General features: G+C 43.0%; 2 protein-coding genes across 4 annotated transcripts; both read right to left on the bottom strand.

Annotated features, from left to right (window-relative positions):
* Nucleotides 1-5,875: 5,875 nt before the first annotated feature.
* LOC134161180 (glioma pathogenesis-related protein 1-like) lies at nucleotides 5,876-14,389 on the bottom strand. Of its 2 annotated transcripts, none has more exons than XM_062613781.1 (6): nucleotides 14,095-14,389; nucleotides 10,628-10,813; nucleotides 8,602-8,711; nucleotides 7,518-7,600; nucleotides 6,372-6,398; nucleotides 5,876-6,288 (listed from the first exon to the last, which is right to left on the bottom strand). In XM_062613781.1, the coding sequence occupies exons 1-6, from the start codon at nucleotides 14,272-14,274 to the stop codon at nucleotides 6,137-6,139; spliced, it is 738 nt and encodes a 245-aa protein (XP_062469765.1). In that variant the 5' UTR covers nucleotides 14,275-14,389; the 3' UTR covers nucleotides 5,876-6,136. The 2 variants fall into 2 exon arrangements, with proteins under 2 accessions (XP_062469765.1, XP_062469764.1); XM_062613780.1 differs by having other exon boundaries at nucleotides 10,568-10,813; nucleotides 14,095-14,387.
* A 2,101-nt stretch (nucleotides 14,390-16,490) lies between these two features.
* Nucleotides 16,491-22,697, bottom strand: LOC134161179 (glioma pathogenesis-related protein 1-like). 2 transcript variants are annotated; one of them, XM_062613778.1, is made up of 6 exons: nucleotides 22,387-22,696; nucleotides 19,970-20,215; nucleotides 19,449-19,561; nucleotides 18,609-18,691; nucleotides 17,304-17,330; nucleotides 16,491-17,218 (listed from the first exon to the last, which is right to left on the bottom strand). In XM_062613778.1, the coding sequence occupies exons 1-6, from the start codon at nucleotides 22,564-22,566 to the stop codon at nucleotides 16,974-16,976; spliced, it is 894 nt and encodes a 297-aa protein (XP_062469762.1). In that variant the 5' UTR covers nucleotides 22,567-22,696; the 3' UTR covers nucleotides 16,491-16,973. The 2 variants fall into 2 exon arrangements, with proteins under 2 accessions (XP_062469762.1, XP_062469763.1); XM_062613779.1 differs by lacking the exon at nucleotides 17,304-17,330 and having other exon boundaries at nucleotides 22,387-22,697.
* Between the last annotated feature and the right edge of the window lie 4,762 nt (nucleotides 22,698-27,459).

The raw sequence follows: 27,459 nt of genomic DNA, 5'->3' as shown, positions 1-27,459 counted from the left end.
ACAAGTTAAACCAAACCTAAAAGCCCGTATCTGTATAGTAACTGGCTGCATGAGCTCACTGTTGGTGCTTTTGTACCAACTGTGGCTTACCAGTTCTAACACTTGTATAAAAAAGTAAAGAATAGAAAATAAAATGGATTTGGAAGGCTTTAAAGGTTTTGTTGGTATTTTCGGAACAGATTGACCTGTTGCAAATTATCTCCTTAAACTGCTTTTAGAGTTTACAGACTCACAAAAATGTACCCAAAGGCTATATTTTGCATTTATCACATGGAATTCATGGGCACAAACTGTAAGATAGATGCAAACAGCTCAGAGTGGTTTGATCATCAGAGTTAAATATAGGGATTTTTGGATGTCCTTAAAATGAGATGCAGTACTGGTTTAGCTTTGGCTTCTTGACTTACAGGCGTTTTTTGTTTGAAAGATACCATGTTGTAAAGTTTAGGGATATTTTTTCCCCTAAGCTCCAGTGATTTACAGGTTTCTTAATGAAGCTTTTCTATGGTATTTCCTTAAAGCTGCTGAAGAATAGTTAAATGATACTGCTGTGAATGTTTTGAACTTTAAGGACTTTCATTCTGTTTGCTGCCCTGGAGACCAAGCATAGATTAAACTAAGCAGGGGAGATTCCTGCTGAGCTCACTTTTGGTCCCTGGACACAGCAGCGTATGCTCTCTCCTCTCCTGCGTTTCCCTTTGCAGTAGTAATGTTAGCATTGAGACAAACACATAACCACTGGGATGGTTATATGAGGTGCTTTATTGAGGCGCCGGGAACCAGGGGTACGCACCCAAATCTGGTTCCGACTCCCGTCACATCGCGTTCGCAATTTATACACTAAAAATTTCGTAACTAATACATATTCAACACAGATTACATCATTGACTAATACATATGCATCAAGGATTGCTACATCAGTCTATTACGACATCAGCCTCCTTTGCGCTTGCGCAGCCCCCTCTGGTGGTCGCTCTGATGAAGTAAGGAGTCTTCCTCAGATGAAGTAAGAAGTCTTCCTCAGGTTGTCCTCTTCACCTTTTCTCTACTTGGCTAGGTCCCAATTGTCTTTGGACGTTAGCATTCTCTTATCTTCACCAGGATGCTTCTGGTATGCCCTTTTTGGCTATCTTAAACTTAGGTTCTGCTTGGGTAGAGTTTTACAATACATACACCCATACTCCCCTCACCACATACAGTTATGTTAGCTCTTGCTACCAAGACTACCATTGTAACATTTAGTTACAGAGTAACTATGATACAAAACGGCAAAGTTACGACGTGTCTCCTAATATACAAAGCCTCACTATTGATTTATAAATTTCTCAAATATAATCATTTTACTATTTTATATGATTATTTTATTGTAAAAACTTCACCCTCTCTAACATTTCCCCCCTTTGAAAATACTTCATTTAACTTAAGCAAGTATTTTCATTCTCTTAGGTAGCTGTCTCCTGATAGGTAGGTGGAGGTGTGGGGTACTTTGGATGTTCCCTAGTTACTGCTCCTATGATTCGATGAGTCCATGCACTGTTGCGAGTCATTTCCCTTTATAAGTGTCGGTCCCATCGGAATGGTTTCCGTGAACTTGCAGGTCAGAATGGCATCTTGTTTTGTCAAACCATTTTTCTGAGAAATTCCTAAGATAGGACTAAATGTCAGTTGTGTTAATGACCAAATGACAATCAAAGTTTTGTAACAAAACCCAGACATCTTATTTACATTTCAGCTTCAGTTTCGTAGGGCCTAGTATCTGTGTTTCCCAGACTTTTGGAACTCTTTTTACCCGCGTATAATGTATCCAAGAATCCACCCCTTCTACCTTTACTGCAGTGAACATTGTTAATAGTACTTGATGAGGTCCATCCCACCGTTCTTTTAATGGTTCCTCATTCCAATTTCGGATGTATACTTGGTCTCCTGGCTGAATGTCATGCACTGGATTTTCCAAGGATAATGGCCTGTTCCACACCAGGATGCTTCTCAGTCTGGTTAGGGTTTTACCTAGAGATAGCACATAATTGTAAACATCCTGATTCCCTTTAATGTGGGTATTGGGATTAGGCTCTGGTGCCTCATATGGTTTTCCATAGAGGATTTCATAGGGGCTTACTGACATTCCACTTCTAGGTTTTATTCTGATTCGCAACAAGGCTATGGGCAGTGCCTGTGGTCACTTTATTTTGGCCTCTTGGCATATTTTACTGATTTACCTTTTTATTGTCTGATTCATCTTTTCCACCTGCCCACTAGATTGAGGTCTGCAGGGAGTATGTAGATTCCATGATATTCCTAGCAGTTTACTTATCTCCTGTACTATTGTTGCGATAAAGTGTGGGCCTCTGTCTGATGATATTTCTAAAGGAACACCAAATCGTGGAATAATTTCTCTGAGCAACCACTTTACTGTCTCTTTTGCCTGATTGGTGCGACAGGGAAGGGCCTCCAGCCATCCAGAAAAGGTGTCAACCCCTACTAATAAGTATTTGTACCCTTGTGTCTTTGGTAATTCCACAAAATCAATTTGCCAATAGTCTCCTGGTTCCATCCCTATTCTGATCCTTCCCATTTCAACCTGTTTCCTTACTATTGGGTTATTTTTCAAACAAATTTCACATTTTGACCCTACTGATTTTGCCGTGGTTAACATCTGTGTGGAAATTATTCCTCGCTTTAAATAAGTCACCAATGCTTCTGCACCCCAATGACATTTCTGATGTTCAATCTGTAGAATTTTTTGCATTATAGCTGGTGGCACTATTATTTGTCCAGTTACTGTTACATACCATCCTTCAGAATTCTTTTGAGCCTTTAAAAGTCCTGCCAATTTCTCATCTTCCTTTGAATAGTTTGGATCTTGTGAGAGATAGGTATGGAGTGGGCTTACCTTGAGAGGTATCAGTGCCATCATATTCCATACCTTCTGGGCCACCTGTCGAGCTGTCCGGTCTGCCAATGTATTTCCTTCAGATATCTTTGAAGTTTCTCCTTGATGCGCTTTGCAATGCATGATGGCCATCTGTTTAGGCTTTTGCACAGCAATTATTAATTCCAAAATTTCTTTTTGATATTTTATATTAGTCCCTTGAGAAGATAGAAGCCCTCGTTCTTTCCATAATGTTCCATGTATATGTACTACGCTGAACGCGTACTTTGAATCTGTCCAGATATTTACCTTTTTGTTGTTACTCAGTTCCAGTGCTCTCATAAGAGCTATGAGTTCAGCCCATTGTGCTGATTTTCCAGGAGGTAGCGCTTTTGCTTCAATTATCTTTTGCTGTGTTGTTAGCATATCCTGCATATCCTGTTCCATTTTCCACAAAGTTGCTGCAATCTGTGAAAAGTTCCCAGTCAGGTTGTTCAAGAGGTTCATCCTTTAAATCTGTTCTAGTTGCATATGTATGCTCGATGACCTCTCTACAGTTGTGTTCAAGCATCCCTCCTTCTAGGTCCGTTCCTAGAAAGGCTGCTGGATTTAACAGGTTAGTAGTCTTTAAGCTTACATCATCTTGTTCTGTTAAAATTGCTTGATATTTCATCATCCTGCTAGGGGATAACCAGTGCCCCCCTTTTTGTTCCAAGACGATTGTCACCATATGTGGCACAAACACTTCCATGTGTTTTCCCAAAGTCAGTTTTCTGGCCTCCTGTATTAGAACAATAGTCGCTGCTACTGCTCTCAAACATGGAGGCCATCCCGTGCTTACCGGGTCCAGCTGTTTTGAGAAATATCCTACTGGTCTCTTCCAGCTCCCAAGTTTCTGAGTTAACACTCCCAGCGCTAATCTCTGTCTCTCATGGACGAATAACTGAAAGTCCTTTGTCAGATCTGGGAGTCCCAAAGCCGGAGATTTCATTAACGCCTCTTTCAGTTTCTTAAAGGCCTCTTTCTGTGGTTTATTCCAAACAAAAACAGGTGATTTTTTGGCCTCGTACAGGGGTTTAGCAGTGAGTCCATAGTCCATTGTCCATAATCTGCACCACCCTGCCATACCCAAAAATGTTCCTAACTCATGTAGGTTCCACGGTTCTGGAATGGCACAAATTGCCTCTATGCGGTTTATTCCCAGCTTTCACTGCCCTGGTGAAATTTCACATCCTAAGTACAACACAGTTGTGCATGCAATTTGTGCCTTTTCTTTTGAGACCTTATACCCGTTCAGGCCTAGTTGGTTTAAGATTTCAATAGTCACCTTTATGCATAACGATTTTTGTTCTGTTGCAATAAAGATGTCATCTACGTATTGCAATAAGAGATATTGTGATCTCAGGATCTGTTCTAACTGCACATGGCTTCAGTGGGGCAGACTGAAGGAGGGAGGGAGTCCTGGGCAACAGAGTGTACAGAGTAGGTCCTGCTGCCCGTGTGCTGCTTGCCATCTCATTTTCAGATGGGACTTTGAAGTACAAGGAGCTTGTGGCTTTGCTCCCGCACAAAAGAGTGGCAAAAAACAAGTGGGGAGGAAAACAGCTGCTCTTTTTAAGAGATATACCTGTGTTCTTACTTTTGCAATGGGGATTTTTTTAAAAAAACATCCTAATCTGCCCAGTTTGGAAGACAAAACTGAGCTTGGCTCTCTCACAGGTAGGTCATTATGGGTTCTGCCACCATGGTCACCGAAGTGTGGAAAAGAAACTGCTCATTTGTCTGCAACTGTGATGTCTTGTCTATGGGGGCTCTGGTAGCCAACAACCCAGATATAAAGATACATGAAGGGCAACATTTGTAATGTTTTTCCCCAGCCATATTTGCATTTTGAAAAATGGTGTGTTCAGGGAATGCTGTGATGCTGAGATGGTTCTAGTGCAAGCGGTTAACCTGGAAGAATAATGTGAGGAACTTTGGGGCCCACTTCCAGTGTTTTCAGTTAAGATCTACCCCAGTGGTGGGCTCAGGAGTGGGTGTGCAGAAACACTGACAGGTACATGCCAGGGCAGTACCCCAGACAGGAAATGACAAGGGAACTTTTGGCTTCCTTTACAGCGGAGCAAGTCTATTTCCTGCACAGGGCATGGTGCAGAAGCATCTGCATGTGTAGACACAGATCACTACGGTCCAGCTGTGAGGCTGTGCAGCTCTGCTACTTCTACCCTTCCTACAGCCAGTAGAGGACATGCCCAGCTGAACACAGCCACTGTCCTCACTGCTTTCTGCCTGCTCCAGATGTGCGGCTTCCAGGAGACTCATTCCTTGGCAGCTGTTGAACGAAAGGTGTGACTAAAGGGACAGCATGATGTTATTTGTTTTATGCCATGGCAGGGGGGTTGGAACTAGATGATCTTTAAGGTCCCTTCCAACCCAGTCCAGTCTGTGGTTCTATGCCCTCTTTACCAGCATTGTGTTTCTCAGCATTGTACAGGTTGGAGGTGTCTGTGTTTTATTTTATGCACCAGCAGTTAAGCTTTAGCTCATGTTGCAAATACACAATTGCCGTACATGGGAAGCAGGAAAATAATGATTTATTGTTTGAAACAGCAGTCAAAAACTATGATCAGAAAAAAAAAAAAAAGACCAGGAAAGATTGCAGTGATATCTAATCATGTGTAAACACAGGTGAAGCCATATCTTGGCACAGATGACGTGTTTAAAACCAAATTCTAAACAAAGAGAAGTGCCAGTGGCCCCAGTGCAGGGCAAATGGGAAATACATTGCTTGCTCCAGGATGCAAATGCCAGAGCTCCCAAAGGTCCAAAAAGTCTTTAAAAATAAGTATGAATAAAAACCTCTCCAGGCTGCTCCGTATCTTGCTGGAGGAACATCCAAGGAAAGAGGGCAAGAGGAATGAGAGAGGGGAGTGCTCTGCCTGGGGCCAGGCTCCTGGGCTGGGCACCCTCTAGCCCTCTCTAAGAGAGAGTGTTGGGCACCTGCCTGGGCAGCGTGCTCCCCCAGCTATCGGGTCCTGTTCACACCACTCCACTAAATACATGAGTGATTTAAGACCAGTTACTGGCTCTGAGCAGTGAGAAAGCTGCTTATCAGCTCTCCCAGCTGCTGCCTGCAGTAAAGGTGGTATTTCTGTACCTCTGAATCACCTTTGGAGGCAAACAATGTCTCTACCAATCTTTGTGCTGCTGGTAATGTGCATGGAAGGGATGAGTTGACCCAAGTACTCTTGTGCTCTTCTGCCTGTGTCACTCACTGGCAGGTATTACAGACCAGTATTTTGGTAGGAGCCAGGTGGCCAGAATTGTCAGTATAAGGAGTAACGGCCTTAAAGCAATAATGACGATGCAGTACTCATCACATGGAGATCTGTCCCACTCTGGATACCACTTGGAATCACCTATGGACAAAACAAGTTACATGTTTTCAAGTATAACTGTACCAAGGACAACATTTAAAAGTAGTAACTCTGGTGGTACTTACTAATGACTTTGTCACGCTCTGCATTTCCTGGAGAGAGAAAAGAAGTGAACATAAGCAAACATACACATTAAAACCAATTTGAGCCTAAACAGGCAATGAAATGTGAACATCAGGATGGCCTCACAAAACAGTTATGGGAGCTGTGCTTATTTCCAGGAAGAAGCAAAAACCCAGTGACTTTGTGAGAGCCTGCAATGCCTTCCAGGCTTTGCTGAGGAGCACTTGATCACACTATGCTGACTTCTCCCACCACTGTCTGGCCTAGAGAAGACTCACTCCCCAGGGCGTGCTTCCCAGGATCCCTGCCTTTTGCCCAGTGCCTTATATGTAAGATCCTCAACCTGCAGCTAACCTTCAACAGCCCCATGTGTCAGAGACTCCCCCTCATTCCTGCAGTGCTGGTGTTTTAACGTCACCTTCCCACTCTGTTAGTTCATCCAAGGTCAACTACTAGGAAATGTGTGACTCGAACCTACCCTCGGCTCTCCCCATCAGATGTCCACAGCACAGTGCCTTGTCCTTGTGGGTATTACAGAAGGTCTTCTCCCCTCCCGACTCCATCCAGCCATTGCAGAGCCAAGTTGTTGAGATTCAGGTGGGCTGCTAGGGACACAGGCTGAGCACCGTGTCCCCATGAAGGGCATGTCAGCCTGGCTCTCTCCTGGTGCTTAGGGGAAAGCAGATGGCCAGCCTGATGTTCACTGGAGCGAGCAGCTTTGCCAGTGCCATAGCAGCTCTCCCCTCCCACAGTGGCACAGCAAGGAAAGGCTTGCCTGGACTTGCACCAGCTCAAGCACCACATAATAACCTGGAGCCTGTAGGAGGGGATGTGTACCCCCTTCTGTGCTTCCCATTTCTGCAGGCAGTAACTTTTTGCAGAGTAATAACATCTTAAACTGCAGCTACTCTATCTCCTGCACCCAAAAAGCATACCCCATCCTGTCACTCCCTGGGGTAGAAAAGAGGCTCTTGCCAGCGTTCTCCCCTCTCTTTGTGCATCACTGCTCACTTGGCTTCTGACTGCAGTTTTCCAGGCTATCTTTAGGATCAAGAGGGCACTGTGCCTGCCTCCTGCCAGTATCTTTTTGTGTGCTCTTTCCCTTTCTACGTGTGCTTGGGGAGGAGGGCTGGTTGTCTTCTACTTACGACATAGCTGGTTAATGCACTGCTCGCCATTGCAGTCACTGCATGCTGCTCCTGTCTTGTATGGGCGCACTGGGTAATTCCCACTACAAAGGAAAGAAACACTGCTCTCAAACTGCCCTTGGGAGAAAAGTGTGAACACCTACCACTAATTAGTTTTAACCTGGGTTTTGCTTAACTTGTGTTGATACAGAGATGGTTTTTTGTATGGTCCCTGTCTGACTGCACAAGACGTGCAGTGAAGCAGAAGAGGTTAAGTGTAATGGGGGCACCCTGTTGTTTCAGAACCTGGACACAGCAGTATTGCAAACCTGGGGTTAAAATAGACTAAAAGCTGGGTAATTTATGTGTAGAGACTGCAGGCTCTCGGATCTGACTCTGGCTATGGGAACAAAAGCAGGTTTAGTTACCTGTGTATGTGAGTATTCAGCCTTGAAGAGGAATCTCTGGTGCTGGAGAATCTTTCATAGGTATTGATTTCATCCATTTGTTGGTAAATGTTTTTACGAGAGATGCACGTCTTCCCCTGCTTCCCACCTCTGCCAGCAGCATGAGTGGCACCAGCTACCACCCTGGCTGGGTAGCCTGATGACTATGCATATGAAGGACCTCTGGATAACATTTTGCCTTGAGAATCCCCAGCCCTCAGCTGCTAAGATAGCAGCTGCAAGCATTGCACTCTTCAATATGTATCCAAACCATTGACCCAGAGGCTTCATTCTGCAGTCACATGTGGAAATGTTTTCAGACATTTGGCTTTCACCTTAGCTGATACAATCTGTCTGGCACCATCTTGGCACTCAAGAACAAGAGATTCATTTTCAACTGATCACTTCAGTATTTTCATGTCAGCATCTTGTATTTAACCCTTTCTACCAGTGCCACTGCTTTTTGGCTCAAATATATGGCCCTCAACCAGCAAAGAAAAAGCTGGTTGGACAGAGGTGTACCTCTTTCTCTATTTTGAGGACCATTTCCTACCACAAAAGACACAAATAGATGGACTGATCTAATAAAGTTGCATGTTATGGGAGGGAAGGGGCAGGACCCAAGCCCTGTGAAATGGTATTCGTAATGAAAACCTTACGCTGGCCCGTAGTTGCAGATGAAGTGTGCTGCACTGGTTATGGAGGAGTACGCCACCCTGGGACAGAAGTGGACAGCACAGCCAACCTTGTAGCTTGTAGCCCAAACAATCTGCAAAGACAGATGGGTACACTGGTCACAAGGGCTTTGCTTCAGCATCTGAAGCTTTAAGGAAATGACTTGCCTTCCTCTGTATCACAGTGAATCAGCTGAGGAGCACTCCTTGGGCAAGCTTCATGGGGAAAAGCAGCAGTGATGGATCTCGAAATCACAGCTTGTTCTGAAAAGTGCCTGATTGTTTTGCCCTATTTGCTAGATATTGTTAAAATGAGTCTGAAAGGAAGAATAACTGTAACAGGCAGTTTTCCTTTCTTCCAAAGGAGAAGGTGAAGTTCATCTCCTTTGCTTCAAGGTAATCCATTAGCTTTCTGTCTTTCCTCCTGGGGGAGATCAGATCAAATCTCTGCAGAAAGGCTGTGTGATCTGCTATAGCCCCAAAGAGAGCTGATTGCCCCTGTGCTAAATCCAGTGGGGACATATACGCAAATTGTTGGAAGACACTGATGTTATGGGAGGAGCAGGAGGAGCTGCATATCAGGGCTGTAGACCTGCGTTTCAGCATCACACCAATGACTAAGATAATCTAGAGGCATCATCTAGCAATCCTCTGTCTACCAGAAGCTGTGCAGTTCAATCCAGCATCCTATAACCAACTCAAAGATTACAGTGCAACCAAATATTGCAGTCCTGGAGACAAAAACCCCATGAAGCAGAGGGGAGACGAGGGCACAGCAGTACCTGAGGGTGATCAACAGCAGCAGTGACTGACTATGGAGAGATGTAGAGAGATCCTGGCAGCACAAAGAGACGAAGACACACGCTCATGTCTCCACTGACTCAAAGGGGAGGCCTGGCCTTTCTGTTTGTGCCTTTTTGGTGCCAGCTCTGGGAAAAAGGAACAATCCTCAGACTCCTGAGGGTGTTCTCAGTGCAGTGGCAGAGCAGAGGCTGTCCTTGACATCAGCCATAGACACCTGCATCCCTGAGGACCATGATTGACCCTCCCCATCCCAAGCAGCTACCAGCTGAGGCATATGCTGGGCAAGTGTTTATGGTAACTACAGTAATTGTACCCATGCAAGCACTTGGGCTGCTCCTCTACAAACAACATGGTAAACAGCCCTGTGCCTTAGTGCCAGGTAAGCTGCCTTTCATAGGAGTTTCCAGATGCTCAATCTTGCCTTGTCCTTGTGACCAAGGTTAAAAGCAACATACTGTCACCTCTCACACATCCTGCATCCACATACCTTCTCTGCATACAAGTACGTGCATGTGTTGTTCAGCCTCCCCACTAGCTTCAGCTCACCTCTTCAAGTACTAAATGTGTATGTGTGTCTCTGCAGAAAGTATTAAATAGCCTCAGGTAAAAATCTAATCCCTAGAGCCACTGTTGCAAGCTGTCCTGCTTTCCCATAGCCATGGTTAGGGATTGCAGGGTTGCATGGCAGGGCACTCCTCTCCCTCACTTGTCCTCTTTCTTTGGGAATCATGGTTGGGAAAAATGTGCATGTGATGCTTGCAGAGCATTCTACGTGCTGGTATTTCCCCAGCCCTTTGCATGTAAAGGCTGCCTGCCAGAGCTGGGACCTCATTCCCCCATGCATTGCAGCCCACAGCCATTGCTGTTGCCTGTTGTTTGGACACTGCTTGGGTAAATCTGACTGCTTGATGGCTGACCTGTTTTCTTCCTGGAAACAAAATACAACTGTCATATTGAAAATAATAATAATAATAATAGTGACTCTTTTCCTCCCTAAAATGGGGACGTGAGAGTATCTTGTGAGAATATCAGATTTAACACAAGACTACAGCACATGGAAAACAATTCATTGCCTCTTCAACAGAGAGTTTCTTTGTCAAAATGGCAACACTGGTTCCTGGTTTAGATAGAGAAATGCAATGCCTACCTGTGTATAGTGGCCGCATGCTCCTCTGCATTTATTGGTGGCATAAGTGTAGGCACTGACCTCGTTGTACCAAGAGGTGATGGCTCCTTGCACAGTAAAAATAGAAAGTGAGCCAGTCCAGAGGTTTTCTCCAACGGGGCTAAATTTGGGGTGAGCCTGCCCTGGCTCTTTCAGGTACGTATTATGTTCAAACAGGCACTTCTTTGCCCAAGCTTTTGCAGTCTTTGCCAAGTCTGGATCCCAACTCTGCAAAAAAAGACAACTGAAAATCATTCAGTACCTTAGCAGTGTGGCAATTCAGAGCAGCTTTCAGGAGAAGCTGGGTCTCAGTAGCATGTATTCTTCGGGTTCATTTTATTTTGTCTCTGCTGAGACTTCCAGAGCTACATGCCAAATTGTCTTGTAGTTAATTTCTGATTTGAATTTACTCATTAAACTTGCAGAAGTTTTTGGGGTGGTGGGTGATCTTAGCTGTCTGGTTTGTTGGATGCCAAGAACTGTTTGTCAGTCAAATACAGTCTTTGGGGTGCAATGTGCATTTCCAGGCTGTGCTGACCAGGAGGGAATGTTAATGTAATTTAAACAGTGAATTTACAGGAAATCTGGAAATTCATGTGTATGCTTACCACCAATCAGACTGGAGCCTCATGCAGCCTCATGCATTCAGGCTACTGCTTTCAGGTCAGTTCACAAGCACACGTGGAATTTTGAGACAGTTTAAACTCAACCCCTTGGTTTGCATCTTTGTGTTCAGTGTCTTCAAATGTTAGTGATTAATTCATATTTGTGGAATGACTAATTCACTTGCTATTCAGTCCGACAGAAAGTGCTTGTTTAAGCAATTGAATTATGTAAGTCTTTTGTTTGCATTGGAGGTGGTGTCTGGTTTTGCTGTGTTTTCTTGTACACACAACTTGATTGAGCAAATACAGAATTGCATCTCCTGGAAAATGCAATTTTCTACATGTCTGTAGCCCTTGTTGCAATGTGTGTCTTGTAAATGAAGTTGTTCAGCAGTGCTGAACTATTTTAGATTGGACTTTGTTTTTAAAAGACACCTTTTATATTTCTCCTTTTCTATATGGATCAAAATATCTCTCTTGCTTCTGCAAACAATAGAATGACTAGGGAAATTGCTTTGAATGGATCAGTAACAATGACTAAGGAAAAGTTAGTTATTATTAGTTAATAATAATTTTAAAGGTAAGTTAGTAACTTTAAGTGTACTTTTCTGAGTGAATGCTTAAAGTGGCTGAGAGCTGAAAAAGCAGCGTGCAGAAACTGATATTTCAGGGTGATCTTTAACTATTTGCTTATGAAACTTCATTTATGCAAAAAGATAGGACTAAACTGATGCACAGAACAGGGACTTTTGCATACAGATATCATTGCTATTTAAGAAAATAATAATTACAGAATTACAGTTTTTTCTCCTAATAAATTATTTCTCAGTTTTGGTTGTATAGCTCAGGTGAGTTCCCTCTTGAATTAGGTAGGGAAAATTGAATGTGTGAAAAGTGATGTGAGGCATCTCTCAAAGGAGACTGTAGTGAAGCCCTAATGAAACTGATGAGACTCTTTGTGCTGATTTTGATGAGCGTTGGAACAGACCTAAGCAATGCTTTGGGTGAATGGAAAAGGGGTCACACTGGGGTAAAAAAAAAGATCAGCATTCTCATAATAAATGTATTACGAATACAGATGGTTGGGCTTTGTTACTTGCAGTTAAAGGAGTTTCTGTCCTGTATTTTCTTTTAAAAACTGTTTTTCCAAAAGATGGAAATGCTTTGAGTTCACATGGAAAGGCTTCATTTTTATGTATCTAGGTGGACAGTTAGCAGCAGCAGACAGAAGTTCCCTGTGAAAGAGAGACATCTTTTCATTTTTGAAGTGCTAAAGGCCACTCAAAAATGAAGAAATCTGCTGTTTTCAATTCCAATGCTTTTACTTTCATAACAGATTTTATCATGTATTATGCTGCTTTCTCCACGTTAAATTCTTCCTGGGAGAGGTCATACTTAAGATTAGGGGGGGATTGCAGTTTAAAAGAAACTTACCATGATTTCTTATTTTATTTGTAACAATCTTCATTTGTCGAAGCTTTTTTTTCTTGCTATTTTTTTCAGATTTCAGTTCTTTAATTTTTCAAAAGGAAAAATTAGGCATAATTTAAAAATATGACTATTGCTTTTTTAATACATCCTTACATCCTAGCAAGATTTTGTTAGTACAGGGCTAGTAAAGCATTCCAGAAAACTGAGTGTGGAGCTATATGTACTGGGAGTTCAGAATGCCCAGAAGAAGAAAGCTGAAGTAAAAGATACATCTAGAAAAGAAACTGAATTGTTTCCTGTCAGGCTTGTAACTGGAGCTTGCTCACTGCTCAGTTACCCCTCCCCAGTGGGCACTTCTTTGTTAGTGTTTGACAACCAGAAATGGTAAATGAGCTTTAACTTTGGTTGGGGTGTTGCGAATTACAGATGTGGTTATGTCCTCTTCTGGTGGTGGCCATGCGAGATAGCAAGGAAGAGGAACAAAATGAAAGAGATCAGAATTAGGACAGCCACAGAATCATAGAACCATGGAATGGTTTGGGTTAGAAGCAACTTTGAAGATCATCTGCTTCCAAGCCCTCTGCCATGGGCAGGGACAATTGCTATGGTCCATCTGAGAGATCTGTGATTATTCCAAGGAGAAACACAGAAATCTCAGGTATTACCCAGTCAAAGCACAAAAGGTGATGGATGTTGCAAGAGGCAACTCCCAAGCTATTGGAATTTAACATCTCACAAATCAGAGCTGGGCTTCTCAGCCATAAGCCTAGCTTTATGCATACAGCTTCCTCCTTGCTGGCTTTTCCATGTGCCACCCGACAGGGAGACAAGTGTCATGAGCCATCTGACATGAGAGGTGGCCACTTTTGGGTGCATTTTGAATTACAACAGACTATTTTTTGCATGGTGGCTGCAGATACTGCCTCCTGATGTGGACAGGGAGAAGGCAGGGATGTAGAGCAATGTGGGACCTGGTGCCTCCAGTATCACTTGCTCCTGATGTATGTTGCTTTTTGGCTTCCCCTGCAGCCCCAGTACCTAGAAACAGCTGCTCCATTGGCTCAGCCTGTGAGAGCCTTGCAAAGAAAGCTTAAAGAAAGCTCTCTGAGAGACTTTTTGGCAACAGTCTGTGCCCATGCTGACTCAAGTATGAAAGGTTGTGCTTAAGTCTGCACACAAATTACACCATGGGCTGTCAAGGCTTTTCACAGCACAAAACACTGAGGGTTGAAATCTTGGGTTTCAAATGAGGAAATTAATCCAGGAAAAATTATACACAAACCCGAGCGCATAAAGCCACCTGATAATCAGAGCCTTTTTCTCTGCTTTAAAAAGAAGCAGCGCTGCTTTTTATGCTCTGTGATCTATGGTTCTATGCTCTATGAACTCTACGATCCCAGGAGGTTGCTTTGAGAAGTGTAAGCACAGTCAAAATGCTACACACTTGCGTATAAGTCGTGAAGATCTCCTTACCATGTAGAGCATGTTGCTGGCCGACGGATTCACTCCGGACCGGAATCTGTTATGGGTTTGCACACATTCCTTAATAAACTCTGCATCTCCAACATCAGGCAATGTCTGTGGTCCGTATGAGTCAGAGGAACGACAGAAGTGCAGTAAAGCCAGCACACAAGCAGAAAATCTGCTTGTCATGATTCTCAGCCTCTGGTCTGTTCAGCTTTAAGAGCAGAATGCTTCAGAGGTGGTTTTAGCCCCACAGCAGCATTTTGCTTGGATGGCTTGTGGGCTGGACTTATCTTAGCCATGGTAATTGAATATGGCTTTGTTGCAGGAAATGAGTCACATTTCACCAGCACTGCTGCGAGAATGAGGAAATTAAGCTACGAGTTCACATCAGAGCTGTGGCAGCTTTGTCTCTTTTCTTTCTTCTTTCTTCAACTGTGGTGGGTAAGCTTCTGTCCTGCCTTTTGGGCTTCTTTGTTTTTGTTTTATTGGCTCCCAACATCCCGTCCGTAGCAATCACTATGGATTTTGGACAGTTTTGGATATATTTTCTGCTTTTCATTAAAACAGCATTGCTGTTACGGCTGTTACTCTTATCCAAAATGCTATGAGAAATAACTGAACTTTTACTACAGTATGAATAGTCACTTTTGTTGTACATGGAGTTATTGGAGGGGTATGTTTGGCTGAGAACCACAATTTAAGTATGCTGCACTTACTGATGGGTTTGTCCTGTGATCACATCCTTGTGCTATGTGCTATCAAGCTTCAGCAATTCATAATTAATTTCCTGTAACCCAAGTCCCCAGCTGAGTTGGATGCTGTGAAAGTTGGTGCTGTCTTGTGCTGGGTGCCCAGTACCCACACTGGGTTTCACAGCCAGGAGTTGGGAGCCGATGTCCCATGCATGTTGCCTCAGGTGCCCAACAGTGTCCCTGCTCAGACCCACCACCACCCCCCCCCTCTTCTTCACACTGCCCTTAACTATCACCTGTCCATCAAGCTCAGGCCCTTTGCCACAGTCCCAACCTTTACATCTCTATGGGAATGAGGTTGTAGCTGTCACTCCATGTTCATCTAAGGAAAACCTTTGAACACCTGGCTGCGGGTCCCAGCTATCACTTCTGCACATGCATTCCTGTGGGGGCTGGGGCTGGTGGCAAGGCTACCTTCAGCACACATTAGGTCCTGTGTGTCACACACTGCCAACTGTTTGTGGGGAGACTGATTACAGATGAAAATACTCTCTGAGGGAATCACGGACGAGAAACGCTTTGTTCACATCTCCCCGACAGACTCCTTTTTAGAGCAGAATAATGCAGTGTGTTGACCCCTGTCAGCAGCCAAGCATCCACACAGCCACTCGCTCACTCCCCTCTTCCCAACAGGATGGGGTAGAAAAGAGGAAGAAAAGTGAGAATATTCATGGGTCAGGATAAAGACAGTTTAATGAGTGTGGAAAGAGGAGGCAGGAAACAAGCAAACAAACCCCACCAGTGATGTACAGGCAATCACTCATACCCCCCAAAGGCAGACTGATGTCTAGACAGTCTCTGAGCAGTGGACACCCTGGAAGCCAGCCCCCCACATTTCTTCTTCCTTTATGGCAGGTTTTGTTGTGTGCGTGTGTGGTGGTTGTTTTGTTTGTTTGCTTGCTTCTGAACACAGTGTTATATGGCATAGAATATCCCTTCAGTCAATTCGGGTCAGCCATCCCAGCTGTGCCCCCTCCCAAACACTTTCCCAACTCCATCCAATTCACTGTTGGTACATATAAAAGATGGCAACAGACAGGAACTGAGAGTTGTGAAATTAAATATGTATCTTCTTACATGGTGACATTTTGCAGCATACAACAAAAGTGGGACGCCATGCTCCTTCAGAGCTGCTGTGTGGCTCAGAATTTGAGTCACTGTGTTCTCAAAGCATTAGGACTCTGATAAAGGAGGAGAAATATCTTTAAATACTGATAGCAGAGTTATGTATTGCTAATACCAGCCAGCATCTCTTAGCTTGAAAAACAGGTTTGTTTCCTTTACTAGGAAATGTATACAGGAGTGATAGGGTTTGAGGGTTAAATGTCTCTAAACCCAAAATGAATCTATCACTCAACAGTTTGGGCTTTTTAAATGAGGCTGAGATCTCCCATTTCTGAACCAGAGGCTGCCCTGAGCCTATTTCATCTTCCCCCTGCTGTTTTTCCTCCCTTCCTCCCCCACCTTCCCTGTCTGCAAGCTCAGCATGGCTGTCACCCAGATTTTGTATTTCAGATTTTGTCACCATCTCACATCCTAAAATTAAGCTCTCCCCATTAACACCCCATCTTAGTCCTTGCGCTGTCAACTTCCCCGGTATTGTAGCTATGGAGGACAGAGCTTAACTCTGGGAGGAGGAGAACAGAATAGTACACCTGACAACAGAGTAACTTTAATGAAGACTGATATATACACATAGGCTAAACACAATAAAAGACAAGCTTTACTCCTTCTGTTCATAAATAATTCATATAGTTAGATCTCCATTATCTGGGGAAAACAATGTTTGGGATAATTTAAGGTTAATGGAGATGAGTTATTCTTTCTGATACAGTGTGCCACTGCAGACATGTCTTTGTGATGCCCCAGGTTTCCAGGAGGCTTGTTAGCATGTATAGTAATATATAGTCTATATGTGGTCCCTCTATCAATCTACTGAACCAGATATAAATGGCTTGTACAGACATAGAAGCGTGTGCAGCTACTGCCAATAAATTATGCTAACTCTGCCTTGAGTGGAGAAGAAGCCTTTCCTATGGTGGATAAACATCACTAGGATAATGGAGAGATGACCAAGTGTTTTCTTATATGTGTGCAATTCTCTGAGAGTAATACAGAGCAGTAAGATCATTATTAGTACCTTAATTGATCATTACTCATTAAAAAAGTATGTGGAAACCACTTTTGTACTAAAAGAACAGCACCAATACTCAGTACCAAAACCAGTGGTCTTAAAATTGAAACACAAAGACAGTATTGGTCACAAGAGGGATGTGGCTGCTCAGCAGGTGGGATGTGGGGTGGTGCTGGAGGCCTGGGGGGCCGGGGCCGTGGCGGCTGGGGCTGTGTATCCCACTCCGGATGCCAGTAGGCATAATCTAAAACAGTGAAGAAACAGGCATTAAGACTCATCAAACTTAGCCATACTTACAGGAAAGCAATTAAGAACAACTTGATACGTACTTATCAGCTTCTCACGTTCTGTATTTGCTGAAAAGAGATCAGAAGAGGAAATGAATGCGAGTATCGCTAGGTGGTGGCTCTTAATGTAAAGCGTAAGCCATTGCTAGTGCCTGGGTCACTGCAGTGATGATGCCAGTTAGTGCCTAAAACATCCCGCAAGAGGAAGCATGCCAACAAGAGCAGGCTTCCAGCTGGTGTGGGGCTCTTATTTTTTATTAAATTACAAGAGATGCAGGAAAGAGGCAGTTGTGTCAGGAAGAATTTGTGTCATGGGAAGGAGGGAATAGCAAATTAAAACAAACCATGGAATTTATGTAAAATTGATAAACCAAATTTAAATAGTTACAGACAAATATAACTACTAGGTTTTTCGCAAAAGTACACCTTTACTAAGAGCTTTGATGCATTTTCAGGATTGCCTATGTGCATCCTATCGGAACTGCCTTATAGGAGAACATGGTAAAATGGGTTGTAGGATCTAGCACATAGTTTTTAAAAGCTCTCCTCATCCTCACACTCCCCCTAGTCTTTGAGATGTTCCTAGTTTTCCTGTGATGCATCAGTCTGAGACCTCAAGATGAGTCAGCCAGGATATCACAGAAGGAAATATGAGTACCAAATGCTCAATTATTTCTACAGCTGAAGCTATTTGGAGCCTGTATTGTAGAGACCGTCCTTATTAATCCTCTGTATAGAATTCATATTTGATTTAAGACATTGTTGCATGTCCTTTAATCTCTGTTTATTTAAAACACTATTTCTGACTAGTCTGGGACTAGGTGTAATGACATAAAGGTCCACAGCTGCAAATTGCTGTGGAAAAACAAGCTCTCACTGCTATAGTTCAGAAAATTGTAGAAGTTAGAAATAAGTGTGCTTTTCAGTAGTGTTGTCATTGATTCAGAGCTATAATCGCTTGGAAAACGTGACAGGACAAACTAGACAAGCAAGAAAGCAGAAGTTAAATATACAATTTCTGCTAGGAAAGAAGAAATACAGGGGGAATATTTGTCAGGGCTAGAGTTTTAGCTTTGACTTCCTGATCAGATAAAAGGCAGGCAGCAGTCTACCTGATACTTCCTTTCATCAGAAACTTTGATTTCTACCTCTAAGAGCCTTCAACAGAAAAGTATTTCAATTCATTCCTTCTTATACTATTCTTACCAGGGTTTGATACAGCTGTTCTGTGCTGCACTACAGACCCACTATGTACTTACTACAAATCATCTCATCGTCATTTTTCCACTCATAATTATGACGCTTTTATTTCTATTCAACTTTCTTAGTTGATCACTTTGGTCTTACCACAGAGCTTGTCTACACACTTATCGCTGCTGCATCCACTGCATGGTTGACCTACTTTATATGGTTTTCTTGGGTAATTCCCCCTGCAAAGCAGAAAAACAGTATTTTGCTAGCTCAGCCATTTGAAAGCAATTTAAATACATGGTTTCATCGGACTGTTAGGATAATTTTTCATGAACAGCTATTATGGGGGGAGGAAATCCCTTTATGAGAAAATGATCACTGCAGTTGTTTGAAATTCTTTTAGATCAGAATAAAGCTCTCACTGGCATGGGGAGCAGCTCCCTGGTGCCTCTTGAAATTAATGAGACTTCTCAGGAAATACCGTATTACTCACTGTAAGCACAACAGTCTGCCTCTAGTCCCTCCTTTCCCAGCTGTATTTTGAAAGCAAATACGTAAAAGGTAAGCCCAGAAATTGCAGGGTATGAGATAAACTAGAAGACCAACTGATTTCTTCAACTAAAATGTCTTGTTTGAAGCTTGGGTGGGGCGGTAGAAAGATGTAATCTTGTTGAAGCGCAAAGCTTGCACCTTTTCCTGCAGAGGCTGAACTGATTTTGTTCCACCATCTTGGTTATGGTGAGTGCTCTCAGCTATGTTCTGATCTCCTGCCCTTTTAGAAAGGGATTTTCTGCAGCTGTGGCTATGTCCAGCAGCTCCTGCTCTCAATGGCTGGGGGAAGCTTCCCTTGAACCCGTGACATATGAATGTAGCTTCTTCTCAAGTTTGTTACAGCTGCTCCCATCATTGTTCCATCTGACACCAGGTCAGTTCTAGGATATTTTAATAATACTAACAATAACAATAGCAATAACGATAATGTTACAAGGAACTTACGCTGGCCCATAGTCACAAACAAAATGTGCTGCTCTGAAAAGTCCTGGAAAATTTTCAACTGTATTGCAGAAGTGAACTGCACAGCCAACTTTGTAACTGTCTGCCCAAACAACCTGAAAGGCAAAGAGAAACGTAATGTACCCGTTCAAAAACTGAAAATACAACAGCATTAAGGGAGGAAGGAGAAGGGGAGGATCTTGTGGAAACTCAAAACAGCTGACACAGGGGCAACATCAACAACCCAAACAGCAGTTGAGACAAACAACTGAATGATAAATGCTTTTCCATTTATTATCTGGCTCCCCTGGAAACATGAAATCATCATGGGATAATCCCTTTCACCATACAGGAAATAGGACTTGGACATCCCTGGGACTTGGAATATTCGTTTTCAGTCTCATTCAGCAATAAATCGGGGGTTGTAAAATCTTGCTGTAATTCCTTTCCAGTCTGTTCCATGCCTGTACTTGACTTATGTGTGTAACCATGAGATTATAAACCATTGGGCATATAAGACTCACCTGGGTGTAGTGACCACACATGCCAGCGCACTTGTTGCTGTCAAAATCATAGCTGCTGACTTCGTTAAACCAGTCACTGAGAGCTGCATCCACAGAGAAGATGGTTGCTGTGCCAGTCCAGATGTTTTCTCCAACAGGGGTAAACGTGGGATGCACTCTCCCAGGCATTTTAAGGTAAACGTTGTGCTTAAACTTGCACTTCTTTGCCCATGCTTTGGCAGTTTTAGCTAAAGCAGTGTCCCAGGACTGTAGAAAAGGAAAAAAAAAACATAATATAACATGCACAGCAGTGACTTAGCTGAATTCAAACATTTTTAAACAGAAACTTTAGGATTCTTTTCCCCTTTTCTACTTCCCATCCCTGCATTCAGTTTCTTTCTCTGACTTGACATTCCTACTCCCATAACAATTTATTTTTTCTTCTTTCTTCCTTAGATACTGCAGGACATGTAGGATCTATCCGCTGACCTCTGGTATATGGGCTGAACTGCAGTCTGTAAACTGCTGCACCTGAGAGTAGGTAACTGGGTGAAACTCCCAGCTGTAGAGGGGTGTGAAGGACTTTGCATCTAGGGATTAGCCTTTTGCCCTTAACACTAAACCAAATAGGAATTCTGCTGGCCAGGATGGAGAGAAAACTCACTCCCTTCCCCAGCCCCTTTTGCCTCTTTGCTCTTCATTGAGAAGTGTGGCCGAAGCAAATAAAAGGCTCACTCCCCTCTCCTGGGTTGAGGAGGAATTATTCTTACACTGAGTGGCACAGTGAGAATTTGAGAAACCAGTCTGGGAGATTTGCAGAAAGACTTCATGCCACTGGATGACCAGGCAATAAAATAGCAGGTAAAAATGTAAAATTCAATATATAAAAAGTAAGTTAAGGGATGTGTGAGGAAAAAAAAAAAAAAGCACAATTTTGACTTTGTGTTCATAATGACAAGTTTGGAGATGGTTATTACCACTTGTAAATCACTATTAAAGAGTAGTCTAAAAAAAGCAAATGAAGTGTTAGAGATTCTTTGAGAAGGGATGGAAAATAAAACCAGGTGTATAATTACACCACTGTGAGAAGTCCTGTTAAATGCTGTGTGCATTAAAAAATGGACACTAGAACTGGAAAGGACAGAGAGAACATGGAGGGTGATGATCATCCTCAAGTATGTAGGGCTTTCATAGAACAACAAAGAGTGCTCTGCAGCTTTGATCAGAGACAGATGGACAGCTTGTGTCAAGTAGGTAAATAAGCAGTTCATTAGTTGCTCCTTCCAATACAAAGACCAGAGACTATCAAATGAAACTAAGAATTAACAGGTCAAATCAAGTGGAAGGAGATATCTTCACATAACTTGCGCTAAGGTTGTGCAGCTCTTTGCTATATGATGACAGGGATGATAAAAGCTTGCGTGAGCTCAAGGCTGAAAAAAAAAATCATACAAGAAAAATCCATCAAGAGCTTTTAAATACAATGTGATACCTTTGATTCAAGAGGTTTCTATATATTTATCTCGCTGTTATTCCAGGCTTGCTGGATTTTTGGTCTCAGCAGCTGAGTTTGTTCTTGTACAGTAGCATTTTAAATGAAACACTGATTTTTAAAATGGCAAGTATTAAAATAATGAGTAGTCCAAGCTACCCCTTTACTGTGAACTTCCTTTCATAGAAATGATTCATACTGTGCATGCGGTTATGCATTTAACTTCCTTTGCAGCTATGCTGCTGGAGGGCTCAGAGGAATGACATGAACTGACGGGGGCTACCTCTTTCAGCCTCCTATCTACCTTCTTCTGTATGTATTCCATCAAACAAGCTGAGACTTATTCGTAGTCTGTTCTACTATTCATTGCATTTATAGGAAGCTCTGTCTTCCAGCCCAGATATTAATATCCCTACTCTTCAAACCCTGCTACAGCAAATGACAAGCAGGTATCAAGATGGATGTCCTGGCAAACCCCTTTCTTCAACATATTCTAGACTGAGAGAAACAAGAGGAGATGCTAAATTTGCAACAAATCCTTTTGTGCTGGTTGCCTATTCAGAAGCTCTTTAATACCAGCTTCCCCGTATGAAACCTGGACTAACATAAAACAGATTACTATCTCTCTTAGAAAGAAGCAAATGAAATGCTGAGAACTGAACACCTTTTTTTTTTTTTTTGCAAGACAACCCTTTGTTCTGTCTTTTCTTCTGAAGCTTAAAGTAGCAATCCATCCCTAAAAAGGGAATTCCCTTCAGATTATTAACACTTAACAATACTGTGAAAATGAATGTCTTTTATATTTCTTATGAAGCATTAACATATATAGTAGGTAAGCCATTGACAGACATGGAAAGTAGAGCACAAAATAAATAAAGAATAAAATGGGCTAAATCAGCAGCACAAGATCTATTGATTTTCAAACAGATCATGAACACCACCTTACCATGCGAAACATGTTGCTGGCTGGTGGATTCACTTTGGATCGAAACGTGTTGTGAGCTCTCACACAGTCTTCAATGAACTTTGCATCTTCTATGTCAGGCAAGGGATATTGTAGATAAGCATGACAGCAAGCAAAGAGATCCAGTAAGAACAATGCAGCAAAGAAAAATGTGATTTTCATAATTCTTCAATGCTTTCAGTATTGTTTTTAAATTTCTAAAAGAAATCAGGTTGAGATAATACTGGCAAGCAGTTCCTCAGAGGATGTCCTCTCGGTGTTGAAGCACTTGAAACTGTCAAACTAACAGGAAGTGAAATTGCTTCATAAAGTACAGCTCTATCTGACATTATCTGGTTGCCTGAAATCACTGGAGGAGCTTCCAGTGCTCCTGGAGAATGGCTATAGGATTAGCACTTCTGTTAACATTCCAGGACTGATCGCTTCTTGGGGCAGTAGGATGGCCTGGGCTGGGATTTATATTGTCTCACCAACTGTTCTACAAGCTGGTTGAGGCTTTTTCAAACCTAAACCAAGCTGTATAAACATGCAAGAGCATAGGAACAGCCATGTTTTAAAATAAGGTCTTGTGACTCAGATTTAGATAGGTTTACAGAGAAAATATGTTGTAAACTATTCATGAGTCTCACTCTTTGCTCAGTTTTGCAGGTCAGGTCTTATCCTGCTGAACACTTGTGGAAATTATGATTCTGGTGTTGCATGATGGCTTTTCCCTGTTAAATAATACCCTTGATTTGCTTCAAATTGTAACAATCTGTACACCTTATTCAGGCAGGCTGAAGGATCTGTAGTCCTCCAGCACCATCACAGCTACATCTATTTAGGCTATTAACAGGAGGCATATAATGAAATATTTCTGCGTGTATGTGTTTATGGATGACCACACATTACTAACTCTCCACACCCTCCTCATAGCCCTGCAGTGATTTGTTGACCATTTTCATGAAGGCAGGGGCAGCTGTAGAAGGCAAAAAAGCTGGGTGTGTGTGTGTGTGTGTGTGTGTGGAAGAGATCCTGGTGCTTTGGATCTTTTGGGGAAGAAACAAAAAGAGGACTTCCAATTATTTTTGTCGGACAGGCTTAACACAGCCCTTACCAATAAACAGTCCTCACAGGCACAAGAGACCTGGACAGAGAGGGAACTGAAAAGTACTATCTTCCCCTTTTCTTTTACAATAGTTTCCTGTGAAACTCTCCCAGTAAGGTCACTGTTTTTTTCTCTAAGAAATTATTTGTTTAAAAAAAAAACAATCTGAAGCAGTCAGTGAGAGGAGACTGGCCACTTTCTCCGTGGCCACAGCAAGCTGGGTGCAAGAAGCTTTTAGTACATCAAGGTACTGTCCCTGATGATGTGATAAAAAGATGCTTGCAGCACTACCAGTCATCTCAAACTCTCAACTCCCCTGGCAAGTAAAGAGAAGTAGGGGGTGAAGCACTCACCCTGACACAACCCCAGCCCCAGGCAGTACCTACACTTGCAGCCCAGCCATTGGCTTTTAGCTCTTATTGCTTTACCTGCTCCTCTACCAGCGGTTGGCTGTGGCTCCATCAACCTCCAGAACACGTATGTGATGGTCATGATCTCACCTGCACTTACTAGATCCAACTGCTGACTCTGCCTCTGGTGTACCACTAACAGTGCCAAGGTCCCTTGACTACCAGATGTAGTTTCTGTTCTCTTCTGCTCTCATGGCTTATTCCAGAAACTGTGTGTGGACACTAGCAGAGGTGACAGGGCCCTCAGCTGTGGTGGGACATTTTTCAGTGTACAGGAGGACAGACCCTTGCTGGTGTTGATGACTGCTGGTCAAACTGGGATGGTGAAGCAGATCTCGGGAGGGAGGCTTCTTCCTGTGGCTGCCAATACCTTCTGTATAACCCAGGGACAGAGGTTGTTCTGTCAGCTGCTTGCTTCTGGGTTACCAAAGACCCTCCATTCTACCATGTGCACTCCTGAAGCCCACAGGGTACCTTCCAGGTGCCACTGGATGTGCCACTCTCCAGGTAATGGAAAGATACTTAGATGAAATTGTGACAGTTTACACCATTAGGGTAAACATCCCTCTCCCCTCCTTCCAAACTGAACATAGACAGTCTGCCTGCAGTTTTGCTCCTTTGAAAGTCACCTTGCCTCTTTTCTAGACCAGGACCAAGTTCAATTTACTGCCAGTTATTCTTTCTCCAGCTGAGTATTACCTTGGAAGTATGTTTTCTCTTTCTTTTTTCTTTCCTAATAATGCTGTACAATCTAAAGCTTTTGGGCAGCTAGATGTAATGTAATGTATATATAATATATATAATACTATATATTACAACCACATGCAATTTGCACTCAAACTGCACCATTAATTTAGCAATGCAGTGATCTTGCAGTTATAGATGCGTGCAGTTGAAATGTTGTGCTTGGAAGCTGAACGGAGACCTTTATGAAGCAGTGAATTTTGACACACCCAGGATAGCCCAGGTTACAGGCGACCTTCATGAAGAGCTGGCTCTGGCTCCACCTAGTGCTTCTATCTATAATTAAAGCAGAAGTCCAGCCTGCCCTCAAGCATCTGTAAACAATGTTTTCACAAAAAGAGTTCCAACCCTTTGCCAGCATTAGTCGGTGGATCTTGTAAACCAGATGAAACTTAAGCTTTGCGATTTGCGTGTTACATTATATTTGTCCGGACAATACAAACATTGCCTGTCCCTGCACCGATCTCAAGAGAAATTGAGCACAATGAGCTGGGTATGGGCGGGAAGCCATACAGCCCAGTAACTTTGAAAAGATCCCCATGTTTACATCCCTCCCTCTCACTTTGCACCTGCTTTCAGTTTAAAATGGCTGGAAAAAATAAGGCCTCAGTTTAGATTTCCGTAATTATGATTCAGTCAGAGGACTAAAGGTTGGTGGATTACAGACTATTATAGGTATCCAAGATGCCTGGGAATCTGTAAAATTACATTTTGTCCTCAAATCATCAACCTCCCCACATTGTTACTTGTGCTGGGGAGAGAATGTTTGTCTTTTGACTTACTAGGTTCAGCTGATCAAACACGGGTGGATCTGCTGGGCTTTCTTGTTCTGTCCACAGGATTAGGCAGCTGCGAGGTCATTTTGCCTTCAAGACTTGTGAATAATACTCTGACACGTATTCCTACTTCTTTTACACAGTCTCACCTCAGGGCAGTAAACAGATTGAATGAAAGGATGGTGGTGGTACTGGAATTATTTTGTAATAAACTATTTTGTGTTTATTAAAAGCTAAAAAATCTTGCAATTATTTTGTATTAATGAGGTTGTGAAGTGCCTTACAATTAACAGGGGAGCCCATCAGCATGCAATTGGACTGTATGTAGTTTCACTATCGTTTCGGTTAGGAGGATTTGTACAGTGCTGCTGCATAGTGCAACTATGCCCCTAGGCCTAACTGAACAAAATCACGCTGCACTGCTTGCAGTGTTCTCTCAACGCAGTACTGGGATGTCACATGGACTGAAGCACAAGAGGTTGTTGGAAGGTGCTTTCTGTGGTGCCCACCTCCTGCCAGTCAAGATGGCTATGCCCCTCAAGGACAGCCCACATCGCTCTCTTCCCTCAGCCAAAGGATAAGGGAAGCGGGAAGCACTCACCAAAGGCTGGCTCCAACCTTGGCAATAGGTCTGCCAAACTGTGAAGATGGATAGCCAGTGATAATGCCATGGAACACAGTACTCCCTTAAACCATGTAAATACGTGAGGAGAGGGTATACAAAAGATGGAGCTAGGTTCTTTTCAGTGATTCCCAGTGACAGGACCAGAGGCAATGGGCACAAACCAGAACATGTGGGGTTTCCTCTGAGCATCAGGAAATACTTTCTTACTGTGAGAGTGATCAAGCACTGGCACAGGTTGCCCAGAGAGGTTGCAGTCTCCATCCTTGGAGACATTCAGAAACCCTCCAGACATGGTTCTGGACAGGTCCAGGTATAAAGTGGCCCTGTTCAAACAGGAGTGCTAGACCAAGTGACCTCCAGAAGTCCCTTCCAACAACAACCATTCTGTGATTCTTGACAAAGCCAAAGCTTCCACAAGTTGTGCAGGACAAACAATCTAGCATGATCTCAGCAACATAGATACAGGAAGCTTGCTACAGAGTACAAGTATATGCCTAGCTAAACAGGACCTCTGGTTATCTTCCTTGTCCTTCATGTTATTTAGATTTCTTAAATTACTATGTTAGGGTGGTGAGGCACTGGAATGGGTTGCCCAGGGAGGTTGTGAATGCTCCATCCCTGGCAGTGTTCAAGACCAGGTTGGACGAGGCCTTGGGTGATATGGTTTAGTGTGAGGTGTCCCTGCCCATGGCAGGGGGATTGGAACTTGATGATCTTAAGGTCCTTTCCAACCCTAACTATTCTATGATTCTATGATTATTTATCACATTTGTTTCTTTTTAAATTTAAGGCATTTGAAAAATGAGGCAGCTTTTCTGATGTGCATCCTAAGTCTCTTTTCACAGGATAAGTGAGTAAGAGTAAGCCCCTTTTCCCTCGAAGTATTCCACGCCAGGTTGGATGGGGCTTTGCAACCTTGTCTAGTGGAAGGTGTCCCTGCCCATGGCAGGGGGTTTGGAACTAGTTGAACTTTAAGGCCCCCTCTAACCCAAACCATTCTAGGATTCTATGATAACATCAGAAATGGTGGGTGCACGGCAGCAGGATAGAAGCGCCGAAGTTCAAGAACCACTGCAGTACTATTGGAGTATTACAGAATATTGTTCAGGAATCTCCTGAGAGAAGATCCAGCAAGCCTTAACTGTCCACATCCATGCTGTTTTTATAAAAGGGACCTCTGAACCATCTTCTCAGCCACTGAGATTTCCTCCCGAAGACACCAAGTTGTGGAATGGGACAAACTGTATTTTGTGTGGACAGCACAAGAACAAAACTGAGGAAAGAAACTGAGAATCACAAGTTCAAACAGGCAGAATGAAAAACTACTTTAATGGATGGAAAACTACTTCATTTATTGGAACAGTATCTGATGGCATCGCCACCTGCACATCATTCTGTGTCGCAAATTCCACA

Source organism: Pezoporus occidentalis, unplaced genomic scaffold, assembly GCF_034315485.1.
Source record: "Pezoporus occidentalis ecotype Australia unplaced genomic scaffold, CSIRO_AGI_Poc_V1 ctg17, whole genome shotgun sequence".
Taxonomy (NCBI): Eukaryota; Metazoa; Chordata; class Aves; order Psittaciformes; family Psittacidae; genus Pezoporus; species Pezoporus occidentalis.
Note: the sequence above shows the minus strand (reverse complement) of the source record. Positions and strands in the feature narration are given on the sequence as shown.